The 26,137-nt window shown below is 50.4% G+C and overlaps 1 protein-coding gene across 5 annotated transcripts in view; it reads left to right on the forward strand.

Annotated features, from left to right (window-relative positions):
* LOXL2 (lysyl oxidase like 2) overlaps positions 1 to 26,137 on the forward strand; it is a 70,715-nt gene that overhangs the window by 10,994 nt on the left and 33,584 nt on the right. Inside the window, exons 2-4 of one of the 5 annotated variants that reach the window (XM_059870693.1) lie at positions 2,475 to 2,877; positions 6,576 to 6,751; positions 24,630 to 24,841. In XM_059870693.1, the coding sequence (XP_059726676.1) occupies positions 2,529 to 2,877; positions 6,576 to 6,751; positions 24,630 to 24,841 (737 nt within the window). In that variant the 5' untranslated portion in view covers positions 2,475 to 2,528. Of the gene's footprint in view, positions 1 to 2,474; positions 2,878 to 3,137; positions 3,200 to 3,299; positions 3,361 to 4,307; positions 4,368 to 6,575; positions 6,752 to 21,130; positions 21,260 to 24,629; positions 24,842 to 26,137 lie in introns of those variants that run through there. The other 4 variants (XM_059870694.1, XM_059870696.1, XM_059870695.1 and 1 more) reach the window with 4 other exon arrangements.

Below are 26,137 nucleotides of genomic sequence, written 5' to 3' on the forward strand. Positions count from 1 at the left end.
AACAGACCAATACAAATGTTTAGGGGTGGAACAGACCAATACAGATGTTGTCTAGGGACAGAACAGATCAAACCAGATGTTTGGGGACAGAGCAGATCAATACAGATGTTTGGGGATGGCACAGATCAATACAGATGTTGTTTAGGGGTGGAGCAGATCAAACCAGATGTTTGGGGATGGCACAGATCAATACAGATGATGTTGAGGGATGGAACAAATCAATACAGATGTTTGGGGATGGCACAGATCAATACAGATGCTTGGGGATGCAAGAGATAAATACAGATCTTTAGGGATGGAGCATATCAAACCAGATGTTTGGGGCTGGAACAGATCAAGACAGATGTTGTTGAGGAATGGAACAGACCAATACAGATGTTTGGGGATGGAGCAGACCAAACCAGATGTTCAGAAATGAAACCTGCAGCCCAGATTTTCCAGCTGAGCTCGAGGCTCTGCTGAGGTGAAACTCCTCCCCTCTGGAGTCTGGGGTGACAATTCCCACCCGTCCTTCCCTGCCGGGATCCAGGGGATCCCTGGAATTCTCTCTCCATCCAGGAGCCTCTCCCAGCCCCTGTTTGTCCCCTGGGCTGAGCCCACCTGTACCCACCCAAACACCTCCAGGGCTTCGCTCAGAGCCCGGCGCTGCTGGGCTTGGGGCCAGGGGGATGGCTGGGACCAGGCCAGCTACTGGAGCTCCTGGATCCGGGATCCTGGATCCCTCTGGAGCTCCTGGATTTGGGATCCTGGATCCCTCTGGAGCTCCTGGATCCCTCTGGAGCCCCTGGATCTTTGATCCTGAATCTTTCTGGAGCTCCTGCATCTGGGATTCTGAATCCCTCTGGAGCCCCTGGATTTGGATCCTGGATCCCTCTGATCCTGCCCTGCCAGCTGCATTCCCATTGGAAAATCCCCTCTCCTCACTGCCAGAGGGAGCAGCGGCTGCATCTCCCTCCTCCCATCCCCTCCTGCCCTCCCCAGCTGGACAGGACCTGATTTTATTCCTCTCTCAGCCTCACCTCCTGGCCCACAAAAAAACTGGCTCCTGGACACCCAGTGTTTGTTTTCCAGGATTTTTCCCCCCTCATTTTCCCACCCCATCCTGATTTATGGGATCTGTTGTAAAACCTCCTCTGGCTTTTCCTGTTTCCCCTCCAATCCTGGGCTTTAATCCCCAAGCTTCTGTTTCATTTCTCCCTTCCTTGGCAAAGTCCTTGTCATTCCAGCAGGAATCTCCTGAGCCCCATCCCTGTTTAACCCCCAGGGAAACTGAGGCACAGCCCTGGGATTCTGATCCATGTCCTCCTCAGCTTCAAAGGCTGCTCACGGATTTTCTATCTTTATGTGAGGATGTGATTTTTCTGGGAAGTTTTTGGGTTTTTTTAGGGATAGACCAGATTGAGCTGAAATCTCAGAGCATTTTAGTTCCTGGACATCTCCTTTGGAGCCAAACCCTGCCCCTTTCTCCTCCCTCCCCTCCGGTGGCTGCCAGGGAACCACGGAGCTCCAAGGTCTGGGGAGATTTTTCCCACTGAGCTCTGGCATTGTTTCACTCGGGAACGATGGAATCCTCGTCCCCACGTGTCCTGCCTGACCACCCCACGTGCCTGGGAAGCAGCAAAAGGACAGGATTTCCCAGGATTCCACTCCTGGATGAAATTCCTCTCATGGTCACGACGAGTTGTCTGTTCCTACCTTAAATTGTGCTGGTGCAGCACTCGGACGCCAATAAATCCCCATCCAGACTGACAACCAAAACCTGGAGATGTTTTCCATTCTTCCAAGGTCATCCAAGGCCTCTGCTGAGTGTCTGGGGGTGTTTTGAGTTTCCACAGCCGGAACCAGACGTGCAGGAACAGAAATAAATCTTTTCTCCCGTTGGGAACCCAGAGTTTGGGGTCAATCCCTCACTGCTGGCCACGAGATTTCCTCACCCTCCAGGTTTTCCACTGCTCCAGATGGGATTGGGTTCTTGATGGGGAGAAAAAAGGGATTGGTTCTGTCCTGGCAGGATTTGGGTGAAGTTTTCCTGCTGGATTTCTGGAGGAAAACAGGAAAATCATTTGCTACACCTCCCAACATGGAGAATTTTACCGGGGAAAAATGTATTTTTGGGGTGAAATGATGTGGCAAGTTGATCAAAACTTAGAAATGGGGGAGGTTTCAGTGTATTTGTCCCACCCCACAAGAAGTAATTGAGCTGACTTTGGTTTTTACAGGTGGCGTTGGAGTAATCCCAATTTCCAGGATAATAACATAAATAATAATTATTAATATAAATAATAATTAATAATATAAATAGTAAACATAATAATTAATCATTAAACATAAAATAAGACATAATGAGCCACAAAGTAAATAATAACATATAGAAATAAATACATAATAATGAAATAACATAAATGCTGTAATAACATAAATCATATCCATTTTGTACTGATCCAAACTTTAATTAAAACCTGATTTTCCTCCAGGACAGCCCTGCCTGCACTGCCTGGCTCTGCCTCTGAGGACTGTGATCCCTGAAAATGGGAAGATCCCAAGTTTTTCCCTCCAACCCCTGCCTGCTGCTGCTGCTGGCCGGGCTGAGCTGTGCCCAGTACGAGCACTGGCCGTACCTGCCCGGCTACCCCGAGCCCGCCCCCCAGGTGTTCCAGCCCGCCCAGAGAGCCCCAGACGTGCCCAAAATCCAGCTGAGGCTGGCGGGGCAGAAGAGGAAGCACAACGAGGGCAGGGTGGAGGTGTTCTACAGCGGAGAGTGGGGCACCGTCTGCGACGACGACTTCTCCATCCACGCCGCCCACGTGGTGTGCCGGGAGCTGGGCTACGTGGAGGCCGTGTCCTGGCTGCCCAGCTCCAAGTACGGCAAAGGAGAAGGTGAGGAGATCTTGGAGCAGTGTGGGGAATGTTTCCATCTCCCAATAATCCCTGATTTCAGTTTATTTGGTGGTTTTGGGGTGTTTCTCTCTCGTGCTGGGAGCTGGGCTACGTGGAGGCCGTGTCCTGGCTGCCCAGCTCCAAGTACGGAAAAGGAGAAGGTGAGGAGTTCTTGGAGCAGTGTGGGGAATGTTTCCATCTCCCAATAATCCCTGATTTCAGTTTATTTGGTGGTTTTGGGGTGTTTCTCTCTCGTGCCGGGAGCTGGGCTACGTGGAGGCCGTGTCCTGGCTGCCCAGCTCCAAGTACGGAAAAGGAGAAGGTGAGGAGTTCTTGGAGCAGTGTGGGGAATGTTTCCATCTCCCAATAATCCCTGATTTCAGTTTATTTGGTGGTTTTGGGGTGTTTCTCTCTCGTGCCGGGAGCTGGGCTACGTGGAGGCCGTGTCCTGGCTGCCCAGCTCCAAGTATGGAAAAGGAGAAGGTGAGGACATCTTGGAGTAGTGTGGGGAATGTTTCCATCTCCCAATAATCCCTGATTTCAGTTTATTTGGTGGTTTTGGGGTGTTTCTCTCTCATGCCGGGAGCTGGGCCACGTGGAGGCCGTGTCCTGGCTGCCCAGCTCCAAGTATGGAAAAGGAGAAGGTGAGGAGATCTTGGAGTATGGAGAGTGTCTTTCCATTTCCCAATAACCTCTAATTTCAGTCTCATTGGTGGTTTTGGGGTGTTTCTCTCTTGTGCCGGGAGCTGGGCTACGTGGAGGCCGTGTCCTGGCTGCCCAGCTCCAAGTATGGGAAAGGAGAAGGTGAGGAGATCTTGGAGTATGGAAAGGTTCTTTCCATCTCCCAGTAATCCCTGACTTCAGTTCATTGATGGTTTTGAGTGTTGGTTTCTCATGCTCTGCTCTGTGTGGTAAAAAATGTGTTAAAGTGCTAGAAAGCATCCAAAGGATGGACACAGGGATGGGAAGAGCAGTTGAGGGCACTTGGATTGGGATCCCAGAGCATTGGGGGAGCCTCTCCATCTCCCAGTAATCCCTAATTTCAGTCTCATTGGTGGTTTTGGGGTGTTTCTCTCTCGTGCCGGGAGCTGGGCTACGTGGAGGCCGTGTGCTGGCTGCCCAGCTCCAAGTATGGAAAAGGAGAAGGTGAGGAGATCTTGGAGCAGTGTGGGGAATGTCTCCAGCTCCCAGTAATCCCTGATTTCAGTCTCCCTGATGGTTTTGAGTGTTGGTTTCTCACGCTCTGCTCTGTGAGGTAAAAAAGGTGTTGGAAAGCATCCAAAGGATGGGCCCAGGGATAGGGAAGGACCTGGAGCAGCTGAAGGACCTTGGATTGGGATCCCAGAGCACTGGGGGAGCCTCTCCAGCTCCCGGTAATCCCTAATTTCAGTCTCATTGGTGGTTTTGGGGTGTTTCTCTCTCGCGCCGGGAGCTGGGCTACGTGGAGGCCGTGTGCTGGCTGCCCAGCTCCAAGTATGGAAAAGGAGAAGGTGAGGACATCTTGGAGCAGGGAGAGTGTCTTTCCATCTCCCAATAATCTCCAATTTCAGTCTCACTGATGGTTTTGAGTGTTGGTTTCTCACGCTCTGCTCTGTGAGGTAAAAAAGGTGTTGGGATGCATCCAAAGGATGGATACAGGGATGGAGAAGGGTCTGGAGCAGCTGAAGGACCTTGGACTGGGATTTCAGGGCCTTTCCAGTTCCCCATAATCCCTAATTTTAGTTTAATTGGTAGTTTTGAATGTTCCTTTCTCATGCTCTGCTCTGTGCAGTAAAAAATGTGTAAAATTATTGGAAAGCATCCAAAGGATGGGCCCAGGGATGGGGAAGGGGCTGGAGCAGCTGAGGGACCTTGGATTGGGATCCCAGAGCACTGGGGGAGCCTCTCCAGTTCCCAAGAATTCCTAAATTCAGTTTTCCACATCATTTCTCACCCTCTGAACCTTGCACCTGGTGGAAATGTGGAAAATCCCACCTGGATCCCAAATATCCTTCCTTCCTTGGAAAGGAAGAATTCCTGAAATCACCAACTTTGAGAGGGAAAACTCAGAAATAATCCAGGAATAACAAGAGATCTGTGGAATAACAGACACCCCACGGGATGTCTTGGGGTTTACTGGGATTTGGGATTGAATCTTGTCCTGCTGAGGATTTTTCCCGCCCTCCCTGGAGCCTGGTGGATCCCCCAGGGATAGAATTCCTCTCAGGAGGGCCGCAGGTGCCGTTTGGGTGGATTTTAGCAGCTTTTGAGTGCTCACACCTATAAATGTCCCGTAAAATTGCAAACCTGGAATGTGCTCCCAGAGTTGTGGATTTTGGCTCCGGAGGCAGAGCAGGAGATTTCCAAGCGAGGAAGAGGCCGTGACTTCGGAAAACAAACCAGGCTGGCCACGGGGTCACACAGGAGGGAGAATTCCCAGGGAAATCCCAAATCCAGGGTGTGGGGGGCTCTTCCCATTCTGGTTCTGAGGGGCCTGATTTCTGTATTCATTTATTATTTTAATATTTCAACTAAATTGCATTCATTTAATACGTTATGCATTAATTTAATACATTATTTATAGCATAATTAAATTATAATTTTATTAATAATTTAACATAACAGTAATTATTTTATTTAGTTTTATTTATTTATATTAATTTAATATTGCTTAAAATAGTTAATATTAGTTTAATATTCCCATATGGATAAAGGGTGGGAAAAGCTGTGGGCCAGAGCTTTTCCCAGTCCATCAGACCTTGAGGTGCTGCTTTCTTTTCACACCAAGAGTTCACACCTTGATTTTCACACTGAGCGTGAGACCCAGCACTTCCCTGGAATCCAGGTTCAGGGAATCCAGCCCAAATTCCTCCTCTTGGAATCTCAGTTGTGGTTCTTCCCATTCCAGGGAAAGTTTGGCTGAACAATGTGCTCTGCTTGAGGTGCTGCTTTATTCATATTGATTCCCACACTGAGAGTGAGACCCAGCACTTCCCTGGAATCCAGATTCAGGGAATCCAGCCCAGATTCCCCCTTTTGGAATCTCAGTTGTGTTTTTTCCCATTCTGGGAAAACCTGGCTGGACAACGTGCTCTGCTTGAGGTGCTGCTTTATTCACCTTGATTTTCCACTGAGTGTGAGACCCAGCACTTCCCTGGAATCCAGATTCAGGGAATCCAGCCCAGATTCCTCCTCTTGGAATCTCAGTTGTGGTTTTTCCCATTTCAGGGAAGATTCCTTGGAATCCAGGTTCAGGAAATCCAGACCAAATTCCTCCTTTTGCAATCTCAGCTGTGGTTTTTCCCACTCCAGGGAAGATCTGGCTGGACAACCTGCTCTGCTTGAGGTGCTGCTTTATTTTCACCTTGATTTTCCACTGAGTGTGAGACCCAGCACTTCCCTGGAATCCAGGTTCAGGGAATCCAGCCCAGATTCCTCCTCTTGAAATCTCAGTTGTGGTTTTTCCCATGCCAGGGAAGATTCCTTGGAATCCAGATTCAGGAAATCCAGCCCAAATTCCTCCTTTTGCAATCTCAGCTGTGGTTTTTCCCATTCCAGGGAAGATCTGGCTGGACAACATGCCCTGCTTGAGATGTTCCTTTATTCACCTTGATTTTCAGCTGAGTGTGAGACCCAGCACTTCCCTGGAATCCAGGTTCAGGGAATCCATCCCAGATCCCTCCTCCGGGAACCTCAGCAGTGTTTTCCCCCTTTTCCAGGGAAGATCTGGCTGGACAACGTGCACTGCACGGGCAGGGAGAGCAGCCTGGCGGGCTGCGGCTCCAACGGCTGGGGCGTGAGCGACTGCAAGCACACCGAGGACGTGGGCGTGCTGTGCAGCGAGAAGAGGATCCCAGGCTTCAAGTTTGACAACTCCCTGATTAACCAAATCGAGGTAACTGGGGTGAAAATGATGATCCAGAGGGTCCTGAGGAGAGGGATGGTTGGAAGTGATGGAAATTGTTAATTTATCACGTGGTTGTCCTGCATGTTTGTTCATATTATCGATTTATCCCATGTTTGCTCCCATTATCAACTTATCCCATATTTATTCACCTCACCAATTTATCCTACATTAATTCACATTATCAACTTATCCCATATTTATCCCACATTATGAATTTATCCCTTATTTATTCCACCTATTTATTCACCTTATCAATTTATCCCATACTTATTCCATTATCAATTTATCCATATTTATTCACATATTTATTCCACATATTTATTCCCATTATCTCTTTATCCCACATTATCAATTTATCCCATATTTATTCCCATTATCAATTTATCCCATATTTATCCCACATATTTATGCCCATTATCTATTTATCCCACATATTTATTCCCATTATCTATTTATCCCACATTATCAATTTATCCCATATTTGTTCCCATTTTCAATTTATCTAATCTTTATCCCACATTATCAATTTATCCCATATTTATTCCCATTATCAATTTATCCCATATTTATCCCACATATTTATGCCCATTATCTATTTATCCCACATATTTATTCCCATTATCTATTTATCCCACATTATCAATTTATCCCATATTTGTTCCCATTTTCAATTTATCTAATCTTTATCCCACATTATCAATTTATCCCATATTTATCCCACATATTTATTCCCATTTTCTATTTATCCCACATTATCAATTTATCCTGTATTTATCCCACCTACTTATTCACATAATCAATTTATCCCACATTTATTCCCATTATCAATTTATCCCATATTCATCCCACATTATCAGTTTATCTCATATTTATCCCACCTATTTATTCCCATTATCAAATTATCCCATATTAATTCCCATTATCAGTTTATCCCATATTTATTCACATATTTATCCCACCTATTTATTCACATTATCAATTTATCCCCTATTTATCCCATATATTTATTCCCATTATCTGTTTATCCCACATTATCAATTTATCCCCTATTTATCCCACCTATTTATTCCCATTATCAATTTATCCCACATTTATTCCCATTTATCCCACACTGATCCCATCTCTGGGGTTAAAACTTGCCTGCTCCTGCCTGGGCTATGGAGACAAAATTCAGGTTCCAATTTCAGGAAGTCAGATAAACAATAAGAATTTGAAACTTTTCACCATGAATTATTCCCGTTCCTCAATTATTTTTTCAAAATTGAAACCTGTTCTTTTCATGTTTCAAAGGATGAATTTAGAGACAAAATGTGCCCTTGATTCATCAAATTGAGATAAACGGGGTCAAAATGCTGATTCAGAGCATCCTGTGGACTGGGGTGGCTGGGACTGACATAAATTATCAATTTATCCCATCTTTATCCCACACACTTTTTCACATTATCAGATAAATAATAAGAATTGGAAACAATCGGAGATTTTTTTTTTTACTATAAATTATTTCAGTTCCTCAAACAATCTTTCAAAACTGAAACCTGTTCTGTGAATATTTCAAAGAATGAATTTAGAGAGACAAAATCTGTGTTGAGCTCAAGGAAGTTCCTGACATTTTCGGTTCTAATGGACAAAAATCCTGAATTTTCTCTCCTCTTTGACCATGGGACCAGTCTGGGGCTCTCTGGGCTAACGGGGGCAGCAGGAAGGGCTGGATTTGGGGTGGGATCATTCCTGCAGCCACGCTGGATTTAAAGGGAAGGTATAAAGATATTTTTGTGTGGTTTGGATGAGCAATGACGGAGAAGCCGTGATAAAGAATCTGGGAATGTTTGTGGGAATGTGGGATTAGGGCTGGAAGGGAGGGAGGCGTGGGGAAGGTTCTGGGCTCTCGCTGGGAGGCTGAGGGGGAGATTTGGGGAAATGGCAGAACCCAAGGCCTTGGAGCTCATCCCGTGGGATTTCTGCAGGATAGAGAGAGGCAGGAATGCTGGGCTGGAGGGGAGCTGGGATGAGCTGCTCTGAGGGGAAAAAAGGGAATTTTTTTCCTTCATCTCCTCAGCTTGGGGAGTTTGTGGTGCCTCGGACACCTCCCTTTCCTTGGATTTTTCACTGCCTCAATTCCCTGGCTGCCCTTGGCCAAACTTTATGGAAAGACCCACCCCCCATAAGCATTTCCAGAGGTGCTTTTGAGCATCCAGGGAAAATCCAGGCTGTGCTGGACACCCCAGTGTGGATAAACCCGTGGGATTGTCTGTGAGCTGAATGGGGATGAGCGGAAAGGAAAGGAAAGGATAGGAAAGGAAAGGAAAGGAAAGGAAAGGAAAGGAAAGGAAAGGAAAGGAAAGGAAAGGAAAGGAAAGGAAAGGAAAGGAAAGGAAAGGAAAGGAAAGGAAAGGAAAGGAAAGGAAAGGAAAGGAAAGGAAAGGAAAGGAAAGGAAAGGAAAGGAAAGGAAAGGAAAGGAAAGGAAAGGAAAGGAAAGGAAAGGAAAGGAAAGGAAAGGAGAAAGGAGAAAGGAGAAAGGAGAAAGGAGAAAGGAGAAAGGAGAAAGGAGAAAGGAGAAAGGAGAAAGGAGAAAGGAGAAAGGAGAAAGGAGAAAGGAGAAAGGAGAAAGGAGAAAGGAGAAAGGAGAAAGGAGAAAGGAGAAAGGAGAAAGGAGAAAGGAGAAAGGAGAAAGGAGAAAGGAGAAAGGAGAAAGGAGAAAGGAGAAAGGAGAAAGGAGAAAGGAGAAAGGAGAAAGGAGAAAGGAGAAAGGAGAAAGGAGAAAGGAGAAAGGAGAAAGGAGAAAGGAGAAAGGAGAAAGGAGAAAGGAGAAGGAGAAAGGAGAAAGGAGAAAAGGAGAAAGGAGAAAGGAGAAATGAGAAAGGAAAAGGAAAAAGGAAAAAAGGAAAAAGGAAAAGGAAAAGGAAAAGGAAAAGGAAAAGGAAAAGGAAAAGGAAAAGGAAAAGGAAAAGGAAAAGGAAAAGGAAAAGGAAAAGGAAAAGGAAAAGGAAAAGGAAAAGGGCTGCAGGTCCAGGATCTGAGGGATTCAGTTCCTTTCCTCGGCCTGACCTCGCCTCCCCTGCCTTGGGAGGGATCATCCCCAGCTGCTCCATCAATGGCTGCCTTGTGTCCCAGGGAATGAGGCAGGACCATGGAACACCAGGGTGGCTTTGGCTCCTCTGAAGCCACAGAGAGTCCTCAAAACACCTGGAAGAAAATCTGCTTTAGTCTAGACAGAGGTCAGCTCACCCCGAGCTGCTCCAGGAATTACTCATGGCGGCTTTGGAGGGCTCAGCCTTGCCGTGAGCTCAGCACGGGGCTGGAGGAGTGGAACTCCTCAGACAATTGGGAATGAGCTGGGCTGCTGCTCTGGGGGTGCTGAAATTTCAGATGAATCACGAGACTGAAGCAATTCCTGGAGCAGAGGCCTGGATCCATCAGCAGCAGGAGGGGATGGAAAAGGGAGAAGTGGATTTATGCTGAAGGAGCTGTGCTGAGTGGGGTGGAAGTGCTGCATTTCCTGGGCAGAGGCTGCTGCCCCCCTGCTCATCCCCTGCCTGCCTCAAACTGACAGAGAGAGCAGGTTAAAATCAGAAATCAGGGGGAAAACCTTCCCTGTGAGTTTGGGGAGGGGCTGGAATGGAATTCCAGAGAAGCTGGAATCCTTGGAAGTGTCCAAAACCAGGCTGGAGCAACCTGGGAATTGTCCCTGCTCATGGCAGGGCTGGTACTGGATGGTTTTGTGCTCCTTTCCCACCCAAATCATTCCAGGATTCTCTTCCTCCCAAAATGATTTTGAGCCCCTTCCCCACCCAAACCATTCCACAATTCTGTCTCTCCCTGAATGATTTTGAACTCCTTTCCCACCCAAACCCTTCCATGATTCTCTTTCTCCCTAAATGATTTTGAGCCCCTTTCTACCCAAATAATTCTAGGCTTCTTTATCTCCCTGAATGATTTTGAGCCCCTTTCCCTCCCAAACTATTCCAGGATTCTGTTTCTCCCTGAATTTCACGAACCTTCCCACAGCCCCACTGCTTCCATTCTGCAGAACCCAGCTGATTTTCCTTCTCTCCCTATAAAATAAAATCCCTGGAGCTGCAGGGCTCCTTCCCTGCTGCTCTCCCTGAGCAGGATCAAGGCCGGAGGTGAGGAGTTGGGATGTTTTGGATGCCATCGTGGCAGCTCCCAGCTGGCTGTCAAACGTTCCAGCTCCTTCCCCCTCTGCGTTTGACCACCCTTATCTTTGCTTTATCTCCTCAGCAGCCAGTGGGGCACGGCTGGAGCTAAAAACGAGGAGCAGGGTGACCCAGGGGGCCACAAACCTGAACCAGGAGGGTCCAAAGCCTCCTGTGAGGCGAGTTTGGAAGGTTTTGCCCTTCCCTGGGAATTGTGCAGGTCATTCCTCGCATTCATCATCATGCGTGAGCCCCTGGGTTCCTGTGGAGCCCAGAGCTTGTCCCAGTGATGTTTTCCCTCTGGAATGAGGGCTGAGGGGGCTGGAATTTCCTCTGAGCTCTGCTGTGGTCAGGACTCTCCATCAGCTTTTGCGCTGACAGAGCAGAAGCAGCGCAATCCCACCGGGGTTCCCCGGGGGAAGAGATCTGTCAGTCTGTCCTTCAGCTGCTGCTCAAACCAGGCTTTACTAAAACAGGCCTGGCTGGAGGTGCTAAACCCAGCTTGGGTGTTGGATGCTGCATTCCCACCCTGGCTGTGATTCCCAGGTGGATCTGGCTGTGCACAGCCCATGGATTAACAGGAGTGAGGGCAGATCCTGGTCCTGTGATCCAAGGGAACAGCTGGAGCTGGGCCAGGGGAGCTTTAGTTGGATACTGGGAAAAGCTTCCTCACCTTGAGGGTGGCCTTGGGCACGTCCAGGGATCCAGGGGCAGCCACAGCTCCTCTGGGAATCCCATCCCAGCCCCTCCCCTCCCTTAGAGCCAGGAATTCCTTCCCAACACTGCACCTAAATCTCCCCTTTCCCAGTGGGAGCCATTCCCTGTGTCCTGTCCCAAATCCCTCTCCCTGTTTCTGCAGCTCCTTCAGGCACTGCAAGGCCACAGTGAGGTCACCCCAAAACTTCTGAACAATCCCAATTCCCCAAGCCTTCCCTCATCATTTAAAGCCTCAAAGCCCCTTGGCTGCAAATTCCCTGGGGCTGGGAAGTGCTGGGAACATGGAAAACCGGGGAGGGGGGGATCCACCGGTGACCCCAGGGTGGCAGGGCCCTGCATGGGGACGTTTTGTCCAAGTTTTTGCCCAAATCTGGCCTGGCTGGCTCAGCTGTGCCCCACAGGGAGCCCCCCACTCCCTCAGCAGCAGCTCGATAACCCCTGAGCCACGCTCCTTCCCATTGGACACCGGCTCAGCTCCGCTTCCCAGTTTGGAAAAGCTGCAGATAAGTGGGGCAGGATGAGATTTTCCATGGCCATAAATCACCCAGCCATTCCATAGGGATGTGCTCAGACAGATCCCTTCCCATCACAGCTCATGTTTGGAGGGTTATGTCACACTTCTTCCCATCCCTGAGCTCTTCCATCCTTTTCCTGCTGGGAAGGGGCCGTGCTCGACCTCTGAAAGCTGGGAACATTTATTGCCAAGACACATCAAGGTCAGGAACCCAAATTAATTAAATTAAATCTCTGCAAAAGACCTCCAAGCTCATTAAGCCCAACCTCTGACCAGCCAACTCTTTCTCACCCAGACCAGCCCACTCTGTCCTTAGGAGAAGTTCAATATTTGAACAGAAAAATGATCTTTTCAACCCAAACCCTGAAGTGGTGGGAGAGCTGTGACAGGCAGGAAGGGGTTAATCCTCCTGGCAACACCAGAATTCCACCCCTCCCTTGTTAAAATTCCTTTTTTTTTTTGCCGTTTTCCACTTCCACTGCAGATTTCAGAGGATTTCTGGGAGGGTGGTGGAGCTGCAGAGCCTTTGCTGGGTGTCAGGAGCTCCGAAATCCAAATTCCCTGAGTGCTCCCCGAGCTGGGAACGCCACCCCTGCTTTTCCAGCAGCCACTCTGTGTTATCCCAGCTCATCCCAGACCCACCTGCAGCTGCTTTCCTGCCTGTCCCAGCCATTCCAAGGCCACAGTGGCTGAATCCTACCTTCACATATTCCTTAAAGAGGGATTTTATTTAATGCCTGCCCCAAAACATCCTGAACAAAATATTTGCTGTCCACCTCCTTCCTCTGCGTGTCCCCACACAGCCTCCAAATAGGCCAGGCTCTAAATATATCGAATTTCTGCAGCTCCCAAATAGCTCTGGTACCTGAGGCCAGCCCAGGGCTTTGGCCAGACAGGTCTGGCTGCTATTTCTGGCCTTCATTTCCCCTCTGGGGACTTGTGAGGCAGAAAAATCTCTCTTCAAAGCCCAATGGCTCAAAGGCTTTGGTTGTGCTGGGTTAGAAGGGGGCTCAGCCATGGCTGGAAGTGTCCAGGGCTGGGCTGGATGGGGTTTGGAGCAGCCTGGAGGGGTGGGAGGTGTCCCAGGGGTGGGAGGAGATGGGGTTTGGAGCAGCCTGGAGGGGTGGGAGGTGTCCCAGGGGTGGGAGGAGATGGGGTTTGGAGCAGCCTGGAGGGATGGGAGGTGTCCCAGGGGTGGGAGGAGATGGGGTTAGGGTCCCTTCCAACACCAACCATCCCATGGTTCCGGTTCATTCCAGGTTTTTAATGAGTGGGGAAAGGCTCTGCCAGGTCCTGCTAGGGGGTTTTCAGTCCAAACTGAGCTGGGGGGGCACAGAGGGAAGGGGGAGAAGTTTGTGCCTTGTCCCCAAGGAAATCTCCCTCTTTTAGAACATCTCTAGTTGGAGGGAACCCCTCAGGATCATCGAGTCCAACTCCCTGCTCCTCACAGCACCCAACAATGGCACCTTCAGAATATTTAATTAAAGAAAATACTGTACAAGACCTGGGAAAAATCTGCATATTTTCCTTCTCAAAACAGTACATTTGGTGCAAGAGTTCAATTCTCGTTTTCACTCAGTCCTGCTGAGATTGAAGCACCTGGAGCCCTGCCCTCAGAGGGAAATTATTCCACAACAAAAAAGGGAATGGCGATCTCTGTCATTTCGATTTTTAGATTGTTACTGCTTTTTGTACAACTTCCTGTTCCAGCTTTTTGCCATGAAAATCCGTGGAATCTCTGTCCCCACCCACTGTGGGGGTTTGTCACACAGGTCACCCCCATCCCGCCTGTGTCTCCTGCAGCTCTCAGTGTTTAATTAGAAAAGTTTTATTTGCCTGTTTGTTGTGACAACAGGGTTTGAGTTTCCCGTTGCTGTAAATGTTTAATCCTCCAAACCACAGCCCAAGCGCAGCAAAATTCTGCTGCTTTGTGTGTCTGGGAGGCTCTTCAGCACCTCCTCACCTCAGGAAAATGTTAATTAACCTGATTTTGGGCAATCCACCATATTTTAGTGCTGTAAATTCAAAGTGAGTGTGACCATTTGTGGCAGCTCAGGGTGCTGGAATCAGGGACTCATGGAAGGATTTGGGTTGGAAAGGCCTTTAAAGATCATTTTGCTGTTCAAATATTGAATTTCTCCTGAGGACAGAGTGGGCTGGTCTGGGTGAGAAAGTTCTGGCTGGTCAGAGGTTGGGCTTAATGAGCTTGGAGGTCTTTTGCAGAGATTTAATTTAATTAATTCTGTGTTCCTGACCTTGTTGTGTCTTGGCAATAAATGCTCCCAGCTTTCAGTGCCTGATCCAAACACTTGGGGCAGCTCAGCAGGAAGGACACAGGGAATGACAAAGCCTGGCCCACCAGGAGCCCCCCAGCCCTGGGGCTGCCCAGGACAGAGCCATGTCCTCCCTAAGCTGAGCCTGCCCTAAGCTGAGCCTGTGTCTTGGTTTGGAAAGCCAGGTGCCTGCTAAGGAAGGCAGGAGCCTCCCTGAAATGGAGAATGCAAACCCTCCCCACCCCTCCCAACTGCTGTGAATTTTAAATTAAGGGGCTCTCAGGCAAAATTATGGGAGCAGGAAATAACAGTTTTTTAATAGGGAATGGAACAATAAATAAAAGGCTAAAATAAAACAATGCAATGCACTAGAACAACCCTGACAGAGACAGAACTCACCCTGACACCCTGTGGGTCAGGGTGGTGGCAGCAGTCCAGCTGGAAAAGTGGCTGCAGCCCTCCTGAGGTGTCAGGGGTGGTTCTGTTGGAGCAGGGGGTCCTGTAGAAAAGGGTGCAGTCTTCCTCCACGGAGCTGTGGAAGTAGCAGCAGCTGCTGTTCCTCTGGGGAATCCAGTGGGAAGCCGTGCTGGTGTGTCAGAATCTCCAGATTATATCCGGGTAGCAATGCTTGGCTCCTCCCTCTGGGCGGAGCTGTGTGGTGTTCCAGGATTTCCAGATTATATCCAGGAAGGAATGCTTGGCTCCTCCCTCTGGGCGGAGCTGTGTGGTATTCCAGGATCTCCAGATTATATCTGGGTAGCAATGCTTGGCTCCTCCCTCTGGGCAGAGCTGTGTGGTGTTCCAGGATCTCCAGATTATATCCGGGTAGCAATGCTTGGCTCCTCCCCCTGGGCTCACACCTCCCAATGGGATGCTGCAGTTCTTATCAGCCATGCAGGGACATCCAATGGCCTCTTATCAGCAGGTGTCCCCTGGAGGGAGGAGTGGCTGTGATCACTCAGGGAGAGAGATAAGGGGAATTGCCCACTTGACACCAGACAACTGCCATGCAGATGGGAACAGAATAGGTCTTGCCTTGCAGTCTGGAACAGCCTGCCCTAAGATGAGCCTGCCCTAAGCTGAGACTGCCCTAAGATGAGCCTACCCTTGCCAAAGCCTCTCCAGCCCCCCCTGCTCTGCTCTGTCCCCTCCCTGTGTCCCCAGCCTTGCCCAGGGCTGTCCCCTCGCTCTGCCCCGGCTCCACGGAGCCTTTCCCAGCTCAGCCAGGCTTTGGCAGCCCAGATCTGCGCCGGGTTTGCTCCTGGCCCCTAAGCCTGGCTCAAGCTCTGCTCCCTCACCCTTTTGTGCAGCCCCAGCCCAGCTCTGTCCCCAGGGCACCGCTGTCCCCCAGCTTTGTCCCATCCGGCCGTGTTTATTTAACAGCCAGGACCTTGGGGTGACTCAGAGCTCAGCTCCAGATGTTCAAACCCAAACAGATTCCATCCCGATGGATGTGGAGAAAAAAGAGTCTTTCTCCTCTGGTGGCTGAGGTTTTAGTGGAAGTGAAGGTTTTTATGATGGACAAAGCCCCTACGTAAAGATTTTTGTGTTGTGTTGTGGATTGGAGAGAAAAAAATCAATTTCTTGTTGAAGTTTCATCCTTAATTCCTGATGTTTGGAAACTGAGAAATCCTGGAGCTCAGTTGGGAGTGAGAAAGGATTTCACTAATATTATTAAATTATTATTATTATTATACTACTAAATCCTCTTTATATAGCTTTTATTTAAGGGGCAGTGGAACAGGTCAGGCTTAGGGAAGGGAAGAGGAGTTTGAGTGGATCATGGAGCTCTTGAAGCAGGAGAGGAATGAAAATGGAAATGAAAACAGAGCAGGGAGAAATCCAAACTCCAGGGTGATTCAGAGTCTGAGCCTGGGATTTCTAGGAACAGGATCCTCTCCCTGGACTGATTCCTGAGCATCCTCAGGGCCCTTCAAAAGGAGAGGGAAGAGCTGGGTTTGGGTTTGGGCACGGAGAGGGCCCCAAAAACCCGTCCTGGGCATCACCCAGCAGCACAAAGCAGGTGGCGAAGGGCGCCGGGAACGCTCCCAAAGCCGGGCGGGATTTTGCCGTCGGATCCGGAGCCGTGGGGAAGCGTTTGGTTCAGAGGGTGGGAACAAAAGCAGCCGAGGTTCATGTGAAAGCTTTTCCGAGCCAGGAATCCTTTTGTGAGGGCTCGGAACAAACCCTTTTCCCTGGGCCGGCCCCGGCTGTCCGTCCCTGGTTTCGTAAGGGAGCTGGAGCCTCTGCCAGGGCTTTGTGTCCCCGCCGGGGAGGAGCAGCCCTGGGGCCCCGGACTCGGCTCCTGGCAAGGAAAGGGTGGGGACAGAGGGAAATACGGCATGGAAGAGTTTCAGACGTTTTCCCCTCATTTTTACTCATTTGTGCTGTAGGATGCTGGAAGTCCCAGCTGGAATGGTTCGATTGGGATGGGAGCTTAAATCCCATCCCCAGGGACACCTCCCACTGTCCCAGGGGGTTCCAGCCTCTCCTCGGGCACTTCCAGGGATCCAGGGGCAGCCACAGCTGGGAATTCCATCCCAGCTCTGGGAATTTCCTCCCAGCCCTGGGAATTCCATCCCAGCCCTTTCCTTCCCAACTTCCCATCCTCTCCCTGCCCTCTTTCTGTTCCAAACCGTTCCCCCCATCCTGTCCCTCCCTTCCTCCCTTTCCCAGATCCCTCTCCATCACATCTGTGCCTCCCTCCATGGTTCTTTCTCTCCATCCCAGAGTTTTCCTGTGCTGGGATCTCTCTCCACGTGTCCATGGAGCACAGAGAGGGGGATTTTAGGAATCTGCTTTGTCCATCAGGTGTTGTTTGCTCCCAGTTTTTCTCTGGGATCTGTTTTCACCATCAGCCCTGCTGCTGCTGGAGGATAAACCATTTCTGCCTGGATTTGCATTATTGAACAGCCCTGGTGTAACAAAACCTCTGCAGCCAAAGGAAACCATTCCAACCCCAAAGAATTATTGGGAAAAAAGCTCCTGGCAGCTCTTTCTCATGGAGAACCCTCAGAGTGCTCATTCTGATCCTTTGTTCTTGAATTTTCCAATACAAAGCCCAGCTCTGCAGTGGCTTGAATTCCTCTCTGAGGTTTTGCTCTTTGTTCTGAGCTGAGCAAACCCTCGAGTTGCTCCATCAAAAATTCCCTGCTCTAAACCCTGGGAGGGAAAAGGGGACAGGACTAGGGTTGGTTTTGCTCCCAGATAAAATTTCCTGAGCTCCAGAACTCTAAACCAGCCCTGGGAGAGAAAAGGGGACAGGACAGGGGTTGGTTTTGCTCCCATACAAAATTCTAAAATTTCCAACTCTAAACCAGCCCTGGGAGGGAAAAGGGGAAGGGATTTGGGTTGGTTTTGCTCTCAGACAAAATTCCAAAATGTCCTGCTCTAAACCAGCCCTGGGAGGGAAAAGGGGAAGGGATTTTGGTTGGTTTTGCTCTCAGACAGACTCTAGAAATGTCACTGTGGCCTGTTGGAGCAATCAGAAGATGAATTCCCTTCAGGAATGAAATGTTGCCTCTTTTTTTGCTGATTTGCTCATTTTTTTATCCTCCTTGGCAAACACAGGCCAAAAAAAACACCGAAAAACCAATGACAAAAGGGTTGGATGCACTGAACAGAATCCCAGGTTGGAGCAGGATTTCTTTTTGTGTCTGAGTCAGCATCTCCAGGAGAGGGATGAGATGGGAGAGCTTTGTCCAGAGCCTGAGGTGGCACACTGGACCTGGGAATGTTTCCCCAAATTTCCATTTACACCTTGTTCTTCACTGCTGTAAAAACCCAGCAAGGAGCCAGCCCAGTCAGCCAGGGGGGAAGGAATGTCCAAATGCCCAGCTTGGAAGGGGAAATCCAGGACTTTGAAATCCTGGAGTGGGAATTCTGAGAGCTTGAGCCTGGAGTGAGAAATACAGGGATTTTGAGTGCAGGAGTGGGAAATACAGGGATTTTAAATGCTGGAGTGGGAAATACAGGGATTTTAAATGCTGGAGTGGGACATACAGGGATTTTAAATGCTGGAGTGGGAAAATCAGGGATTTTGAGTGCTGGAGTGGGAAATACAGGGATTTTAAATGCTGGAGTGGGAAATTCAGGGATTTTAAATGCTGGAGTGGGAAATACAGGGATTTTGAGTGCAGGAGTGGGAAATACTCAAGTGCTGGAGTGGGAGATTTCAGGATCTCAAGTGCTGGAGTGGAAAATGCAAGGATCTCCAGTCCTGGAATGGGTAATACAGGGATTTTGAGTCCTGGAATGGGAAATACAGGGATCTTGAGTTCTGGAGTCATGGATAGCCCCCTCCTGCTGTGCTCAGAGCTCTTCTGGAAACAGCTGGAACAACTTCTTTTGATTTGTTAAGCTGCAGAGATAATTGCAAAAATAACAGGCAAATCCCAAAGTATCTGCCAAGCTTCCCATTTTTAAAAGGTTTTGGGTTTTTTGCATCATTGTGACTTTTCTCCTTCTCAGCCTCAGTGGGCTCTTTTCTTTCTCTGCCTGATGCTCTGACACCATAAATCCCAGCAAGGCATTCCCAGATCCATCCAGGGCTCTGGAATATTCAAATCCACCCTCTGGCTCAGAAAATCCCTGAGGTGGAGATGCCTGGGAGCTGCAGGAAGGCAGCAGGGAAGGATTGCTCCTTGCTACCCTGCTCAGGGCTCTCCCCTCAGCTCCTGGCAGCTGCCAGGGACAGGCTGGATGTGTTGGGATTTGGGAACAGAGCTCCTGCCTGGCTGGAGGAGAGGGAAGAAATCCCAAATCTGTTGGATCAGGAGAGGAAAACCCAAATATTCTCGATGAGAACTGTTTTAGGGGTTCTGTTGTGTTCCCTGCTGCAGGGGGGGATCCTCAGGAGGAGGTTGGAGTTGAATCCTCAGGATCCTGGAGAGGATTCCCTGGTTTTCTGGCCTTTAAGAAGCAGTTTGCTCTCTCTGAACCTGATTCCTGCTCAGAGGGAGTTTGGGAATTGCTGCTCCCTCCCAGGAATCCTTAGGGCTGGAAAAGACCTCCAAGGTCGAGCCCAGCCCAGTCCTTTGGCTCCTCTGCTTGCCTTGGGGGTTTTCCAGGTTTCCCACCTGGACGACATTCCCTGGGATGGCCCAGCAGCAAGAAAAGGGATGCTCAGTGATGAGGAAGAGGTGGAACATGGGAATGCTGATCCTGGGAAGCACCAAGCAGATGTTCAACATCTGGAATGGCCCAGGACTCCAGCGAGGTGAGCTGGGGAGCAGCTTCCTCACAGAAACACAGAACTCAGCACCTGGAGCAGCACCCCTGGGTGTGAACCCCTCCCAAGGACCGGCTCTGGCCTCCAGCTGCTCTAAATCCAAGGAAAAGGGACAGGCTGTCCCTTTTGGGAACCGTGTGTGGGCTTTAGCCCATTGCTGACGCCAGGTCCAGAAGGAAAATGTCTCATTTCTGCCCCTTTAATGTGCAGCAGAGCTTCTCCTCACCTGACCGTGGGTCTCAAACCCACCCAGGGCTTCCTCCAGGATGGAAAAATCCCACAACCACCGATGGAAAACTCCCTCTCCCACTTTCCCAGCTGCCAGTGCAAATTTCCTCCTGTTTCCCATCTTTTCCCAGGTGCTTTTCCAGCACAGTTGGAAGTGTTGGCTCCCTGGCCTTTGGGTTAATCCCTTTAAAAGGCTTTTATTAAAAACACTTGGAGATCTTCAGCACTCAGAGCTGCTTCCAAGCGGATTTCAGGCTTCCATTGCTTTTTTCCTGGTGAGGAAAACGAGGCAGGGTAGGGGAAGCAGGGGAACAAACTTTCCTCTGACAGCCCTGGGTAAACACAATTCCTCCATCAAGGCAAAAGCTGGAAACATTTCCTAAATTGCAGCAGGGAAAAGCGAGCTGCAGGGTTTGGAAAGCAGCCCGGGGAGGCCTGGAATGCCCTGAGGCTCCGATACCTTCCTGAGAGCACGTAGTCAAAAACTCGGCAGGATTTTAGGAGAAGCTGCCAAGCTCAGGAGAAACTTGGTGCTGCAAACGGATTTCTCAGGCTCCACTGGAGAGGTTTCAAATCCCCTCTTACATCAGGCCCTTGGAACACCTGAAATTGCCTCAGATGCAGCAAATTTAGGTATCACGGGGGTTATTTTTAATTCTTGAGGGCTACGAGAGCTTCAAAACTGGAGCCCAGACTATACCCTGTGTGAGTACTTTTGGATAAATCCTGTTTTCCAGGGGTTGAGGGATGTTCCGGCTCAGATTTTGGAGAACTGAATTCTTGCAGCTGAGGGGGAGAGGGGGAATCGGTGATTTGCAAAACTAAGTGGTAAATGTAGACAAATTAAAGACAGAAAGGTGGTGGGGGAATAAGGAAAGGGAAGGGGGAAGCCTCAAGTGAGTTGTCCAAGGTGGTGTGGGCAGAGCTGAGGATGAGGAGGAGATGCCAACCCCGTTCCTTGCCCCTTGCCCCACTCCCTGACCCATTTCCTGCCCCAGCAGCCTCTTTCTTCGCCCTTCCCTGGGCTCTGTTTGTCGTACCAGCCCCGGTGGAGGCATCTGGAGAATGGCTGAGCCACGGAATCTGCAGGACCTGGCAGGTCCTGCTCTGATCTCCCTGCGAGCCCTGACCAGAGGCCCGTGGCCCTTTAAAGCTCCGGGCAAGTTTTCTTTTCCGAGTGGCTGAATCCGAGGATTCCTCAGTTCTGATGTAAGCCCGAGCGGGGCCACGTGGGTTTGCACATATTTGACACGGAAAGGGCTCCTGGAAGGGAATTCATCCATTTTTCAGAAGCTCTTTTGTAACCGCTCGCCACAGAGGAGCTTTTCCAGCCAGAACTCGCCCCAGTGGTTCTGCAGGGCTGCTTTGTGCCCTCACGGGTATTTTCCAGCCAGGATTTGCCCCCTTCAGCCAGGATTTGCCCCTGCAGGGCTGGTTTGTGCCCTCAGGGACCTTTCCCAGCCAGGACTTGCCCCTGGGGCTCTGCAGGGCTGCTTGGATTTGCCCCTGCAGGGCTGCTTTGTGCCCTCACAAGTTTTTCCAGTCAGGATTTGCCCCTGAGGCCCTTCAGGTCTGATTTTTGCCCTCAGGGAACTTTCCCAGCCTGGATTTGCCCCTGGGGCTCTGCAGAGCTGATTTTTGCCCTCAGGGATCTTTCCCAGCCTGGATTTGCCCCCTCCAGCCAGGATTTGTCCCTGGGGTTCTGCAGGGCTGCTTTGTGCCCTCAGGGATATTTTCCAGTCAGGATTTGCTCCTGAGGCCCTTCAGGTCTGATTTTTGCCCCTCAGGGAACTTTCCCAGCCTGGATTTGCCCCTGGAGCCCTGCAGGGCTGATTTTTGCCCTCCCAGATATTTTCCAGCCAGAATTTGCCTCTGTGGCTCTTCAGGGCTCATTTTTGCCCTCAGGGATCTTTCCCAGCCAGGATTTGCCCCTGCAGGGCTGGTTTGTGCCCTCAGGGATATTTTCCAGCCTGGATTTGCCTCTGGAGTTCTGCAGGTCTGGTTTGCGCCCTCAGGGACCTTTTCCTGCCTGGATCTGCCCCCTCCAGCCAGGATTTGCCCCTTAGGGCTGGTTTGTACCCTCAGGGATCTTTTCAGCTGGGATTTGTACCTGAGGCCCTGCAGGGCTGATTTTTGCCTTCGGGGATATTTTCCAGCCAGGATTCACCTCTGGAGTCCTGCAGGTCTGGTTTTTGCCCTCAGGGATCTTCTCCAGCCAGGATTTGCTCCTGAACACCTGCAGGGCTGGTTTGTGCCCACACAGGTATTTTCCAGCCCAGACTTGCCTCTGTGGTTCTGCAGATCTGGTTTTTGCACTCACGAATCTTTCCCGGCCAGGATCTGACCCTGCAGGGCTGCTTTGTACCCTCAGGGATCTTTTCCAGCCAGGATTTGCCCCTGGGGCTCTGCAGGTCTGCTTTGTGCCCTCACAGGTGCTTTCCCACCTGCAGTTCTTCCTGAAGGTGTGCAGGTCTTGTTTCTGCCCTCCCAGGTATTTTCCAGCCAGGATTTGCCTCTGGGGCCCTGCAGGGCTCATTTTTGCTCTCAGGGAATTTTTCCAGCCAGGATTTGCTCCTGGGGCTCTGTTTGTGCCCTCACCAGTTTTTCCAGCCTGGAATTGCCCCTGGAATCCTGCATGGCTGGTTTGTGCCCTCAGGGACCTTTCCCAGCCTGGATTTGCCCCCTTCAGCCTGGATTTGCCCCCTCAGGTCTGGTTTTTGCCCTCAGGGATATTTTCCAGCCTGGATTTGCCCCTGCAGGGCTGGTTTGAGCCCTCAGGGACATTTTCCAGCCTGGATTTGCCCCCTCCAGCCTGGATTTGCCCCTGCAGGGCTGGTTTGAGCCCTCAGGGATATTTTCCAGCCTGGATTTGCCCCTGCAGGTCTGGTTTTTGCCCTCAGGGACATTTTCCAGCCAGGATTTGCCCCTGCAGGTCTGGTTTTTGCCCTCAGGGACATTTTCCAGCCAGGATTTGCCCCTGCAGGGCTGCTCTGTGTCCCCACTCGGTGCCACCTGTGAAATCCATTCACCTCCCATGACTCACTCCTGTCCCGGGCTGGGGAGGAGGAGCAGGAGAAACGCCGCTGTCAGCACGTTGGAATCCCAGATTCCACATGAAATCATGGCTTTGGATGAAAACCCCAAAGTCCTTCCCCTGCCAGGGCTCCCACCTCCCTGCACCCAGAACGATTCTGGGAGTAAGGCTGGCCCTAACAAAGCTGAGCTTGGTTAATTTCCACAGGAACAGGGGTTAAATTAAGGTGAAAACAGCACTTGGAATTGATTGGAATTGAAGTGACAAAGCAGATTTGTTCTAGGGCTACTTACAAAATAAATTAGAGCTTTTTTTTTTTTTTTCTTTTATGAGAGAAAAATAATCTTCTTCCAGAGGGCGGATTTACATAAGGTGGAAAGGTTTGTTTCATAAAATCCCAGAAAGGTTTGGGTGGGAGGCCTCAGAAGTGAAATATAAACAATAATTACGTGAATGCTTGGAATGTGGTCTGGAGGTTGCTCACCAACAGGTGCCTCTTTGATTGGTTGCATGTGAATTGTTTTTAATTAATGACCAATGACAGCCAGCTGTGTCGGACTCTCTGGTCAGTCACAAGATTTTATTATTCATTCCTTTCCAGGCTTCTGATGTCTCCTTGCCCTTTCTGTAGTACAGTTTTAGTATATAATTTTCTTTTAATATAATATATATCACAAAATAATAAATCAGCCTTCTGAAACTTTATTGGAATACTGCAGATGGGACATGCCTTGGCTTGTCTGGCCTTGGTGCTGAACCAAACAGCAGCACTGTGGTGTTTCACCCCACAGACACTTTTGGCCATGGCTGGGTGGTGTTTCACCCCACGGACACTTTTGGCCATGGCTGTGTGGTGTTTCACCCACAGACACTTTTGGCCATGGCTGTGTGGTGTTTCACCCACAGACACTTTTGGCCATGGCTGGGTGGTGTTTCACCCCACAGACACTTTTGGCCATGGCTGGGTGGTGTTTCACCCCACAGACACTTTTGGCCATGGCTGGGTGGTGTTTCACCCCACAGACACTTTTGGCCATGGCTGGGTGGTGTTTCACCCCACAGACACTTTGGGCTGGCTGGGGGCTGCAGCTGGGCACGTGGGGACAAGTCCAGGCGTGCAGGAGCTCTGGTGGGGCTGGGATGGAGCTTCCTCCCGTGCAGGGGCCGCTCCTCAGGTTTCCCTCTGTGGAGAAGCTTTAGGGCCATGGGGAAGGAGAGGAGTCGGTTCTGATGGAGGGTTTGGATCCAGAGCTTTGTTCTGGCCCACAGCCTCTGAACCCAGCCCCAGCTCCACCAGAACTCCTGACCCCGTGGGTGCTGCTCCTTTTAACCCCGGGGAGAGGGCAGGGAAGGGGTAGGGAGCCACCAGCCAGGTACAGGAGGGGAGGTCTCAAGGGACAAAGGACACCTGGATGGCCCAGTGCCCCCGGGGGTAGAGGGCATCCTTTAAATCTGCCTTGAATCTGTCTACTCCACGCCCTTCTGGAATGGCAGGACTGACAGACAGTGCTGGGAGGGGTCAGGGAGGGGAACGGAGAGGTGACTGACACACCTGGGAGGGAATTACCTGGGAGGGATTCGATGTTCTGAGGTAAACCCTGAAATCACACCCCAACAAAACATGGAGTCAAGATTCTCATCTCTTCCCTCGTCCTGGCGACCCTCAGACACTCCCACACCAACCCAGCATCATTCCCATTTGTTTCCCTCCCCAGAACATGAACATCCAGGTGGAGGACATCCGCATCCGCGCCATCCTGGCCACCTACCGCAAGCGGGTCCCTGTCACCGAGGGCTACGTGGAGGTGAAGGACGAGGGCACCTGGAAGCAGATCTGCGACAAGCACTGGACCATGAAGAATTCCCGGGTGGTCTGCGGGATGTTCGGCTTCCCCAGCGAGAGGAAATACAACACCAACGTCTACAAGTAAGGGCAGGGCTGGGTGGGAGCCACAGCCACTCCTTGGAACACGCAGGGCCCTGTCCCCAAGGCAGACTGGCAGTGGCACCCGGGGCCCTGGGGAAGGAAAAGCTGCGCCTGCTTCGTTCCTCCAGATGGGATTTTTCACTTGTGTGGATGTTTGGGATACCCAGCGTTTCCTGGTGCAGGCAGGGGAGGCCTCTGATCCCCTTCCATGGGATGCAGACCTTGAGGAGTATCAGTGTTTGACAGGGCCTGGAATGGGAGATGGGACACTTGGCCCGAAAAATATTTGTATTTTGTAATACCAGCTCGAGGATGAACATTTCCTCCAGCAGGGACGTGCTCTGTGTGGTGGGCAGGGCAGGGATGGGACCAAACTGCTCCCAGTGTGCCTGTAAATCCATCAGCTATGAGAAAACCATGGAATGGTTTGGGCTGGAGGGGATTTACAGCCCATCCAGTGCCACCCCTGCCATGGCAGGGACACCTTCCACGAGACCAGTTTGCTCCAAGCTGGCCCTGGACACTTCCAGGAATGCAGGGGCAGCCACAGCTTCTCTGGGAATTCCATCCCAGCCCCTCCCCACCCTCCCAGGCAGGAATTCCTTCTCCATATCCCAGCTCACCCTGCCCTCTGCCAGTTTGAAGCCATTCCCTGTGTCCTGTCATTCCATAATGCAAAGTCTCCAACTGCTCACCCCATCCCAGTGCAGAGATCCAGAGGTGGGATCAGTTCTGGATGTGCTGGAAGCTCCAAAAAAGTCACCTTGGAATAGAAGGAGCCTTTTTGTGTTCCTTGTGCCCAGGTTCCCCCGTCCCACCCCGAGTGCAATTCCTGTCTGCTGGGAAAAGCAGCAGGAATTTCTCTGTGATCTCAGTGCTGCTTTTCCTCCCTGGATTTGCAGATTCCTTCAGAATGAAGGAGAGCAGTGATTTATAGGGAGAACATCATGTTTTCCAGAGCTGCACGTGGAAAGGTTTAGGCTGCCTTTCCCATTCCTTGGGAGCCAGGAGCTCTGGGCTTTTTTGTTGTCATTTCTTCTGTTTGCTTTTTGTCACCAAGCCTCATCCCAGACTGGGCTCTTCCCACACTGCTCCCCGGGAAAACCACCCTGGGGCAGATGTGAAAGAGTTTAAATGAAATCCTGTCTGGTTCCTCGGCTGCTCCGTGACCTGGGGAGCGGGGAAGCAGCGGCTGCTCCAGGGGAGGGCTGAAGGCCCCAGGCAGGAGCCGTGGTTTTCCTGCCTGCCCCTTCTGGCCTGTGGAATTGCTATTCCTGAACATTCCCTCTGGATCAG

Source organism: Haemorhous mexicanus, chromosome 30 (assembly GCF_027477595.1).
Source record: "Haemorhous mexicanus isolate bHaeMex1 chromosome 30, bHaeMex1.pri, whole genome shotgun sequence".
Taxonomy (NCBI): domain Eukaryota; kingdom Metazoa; phylum Chordata; class Aves; order Passeriformes; family Fringillidae; genus Haemorhous; species Haemorhous mexicanus.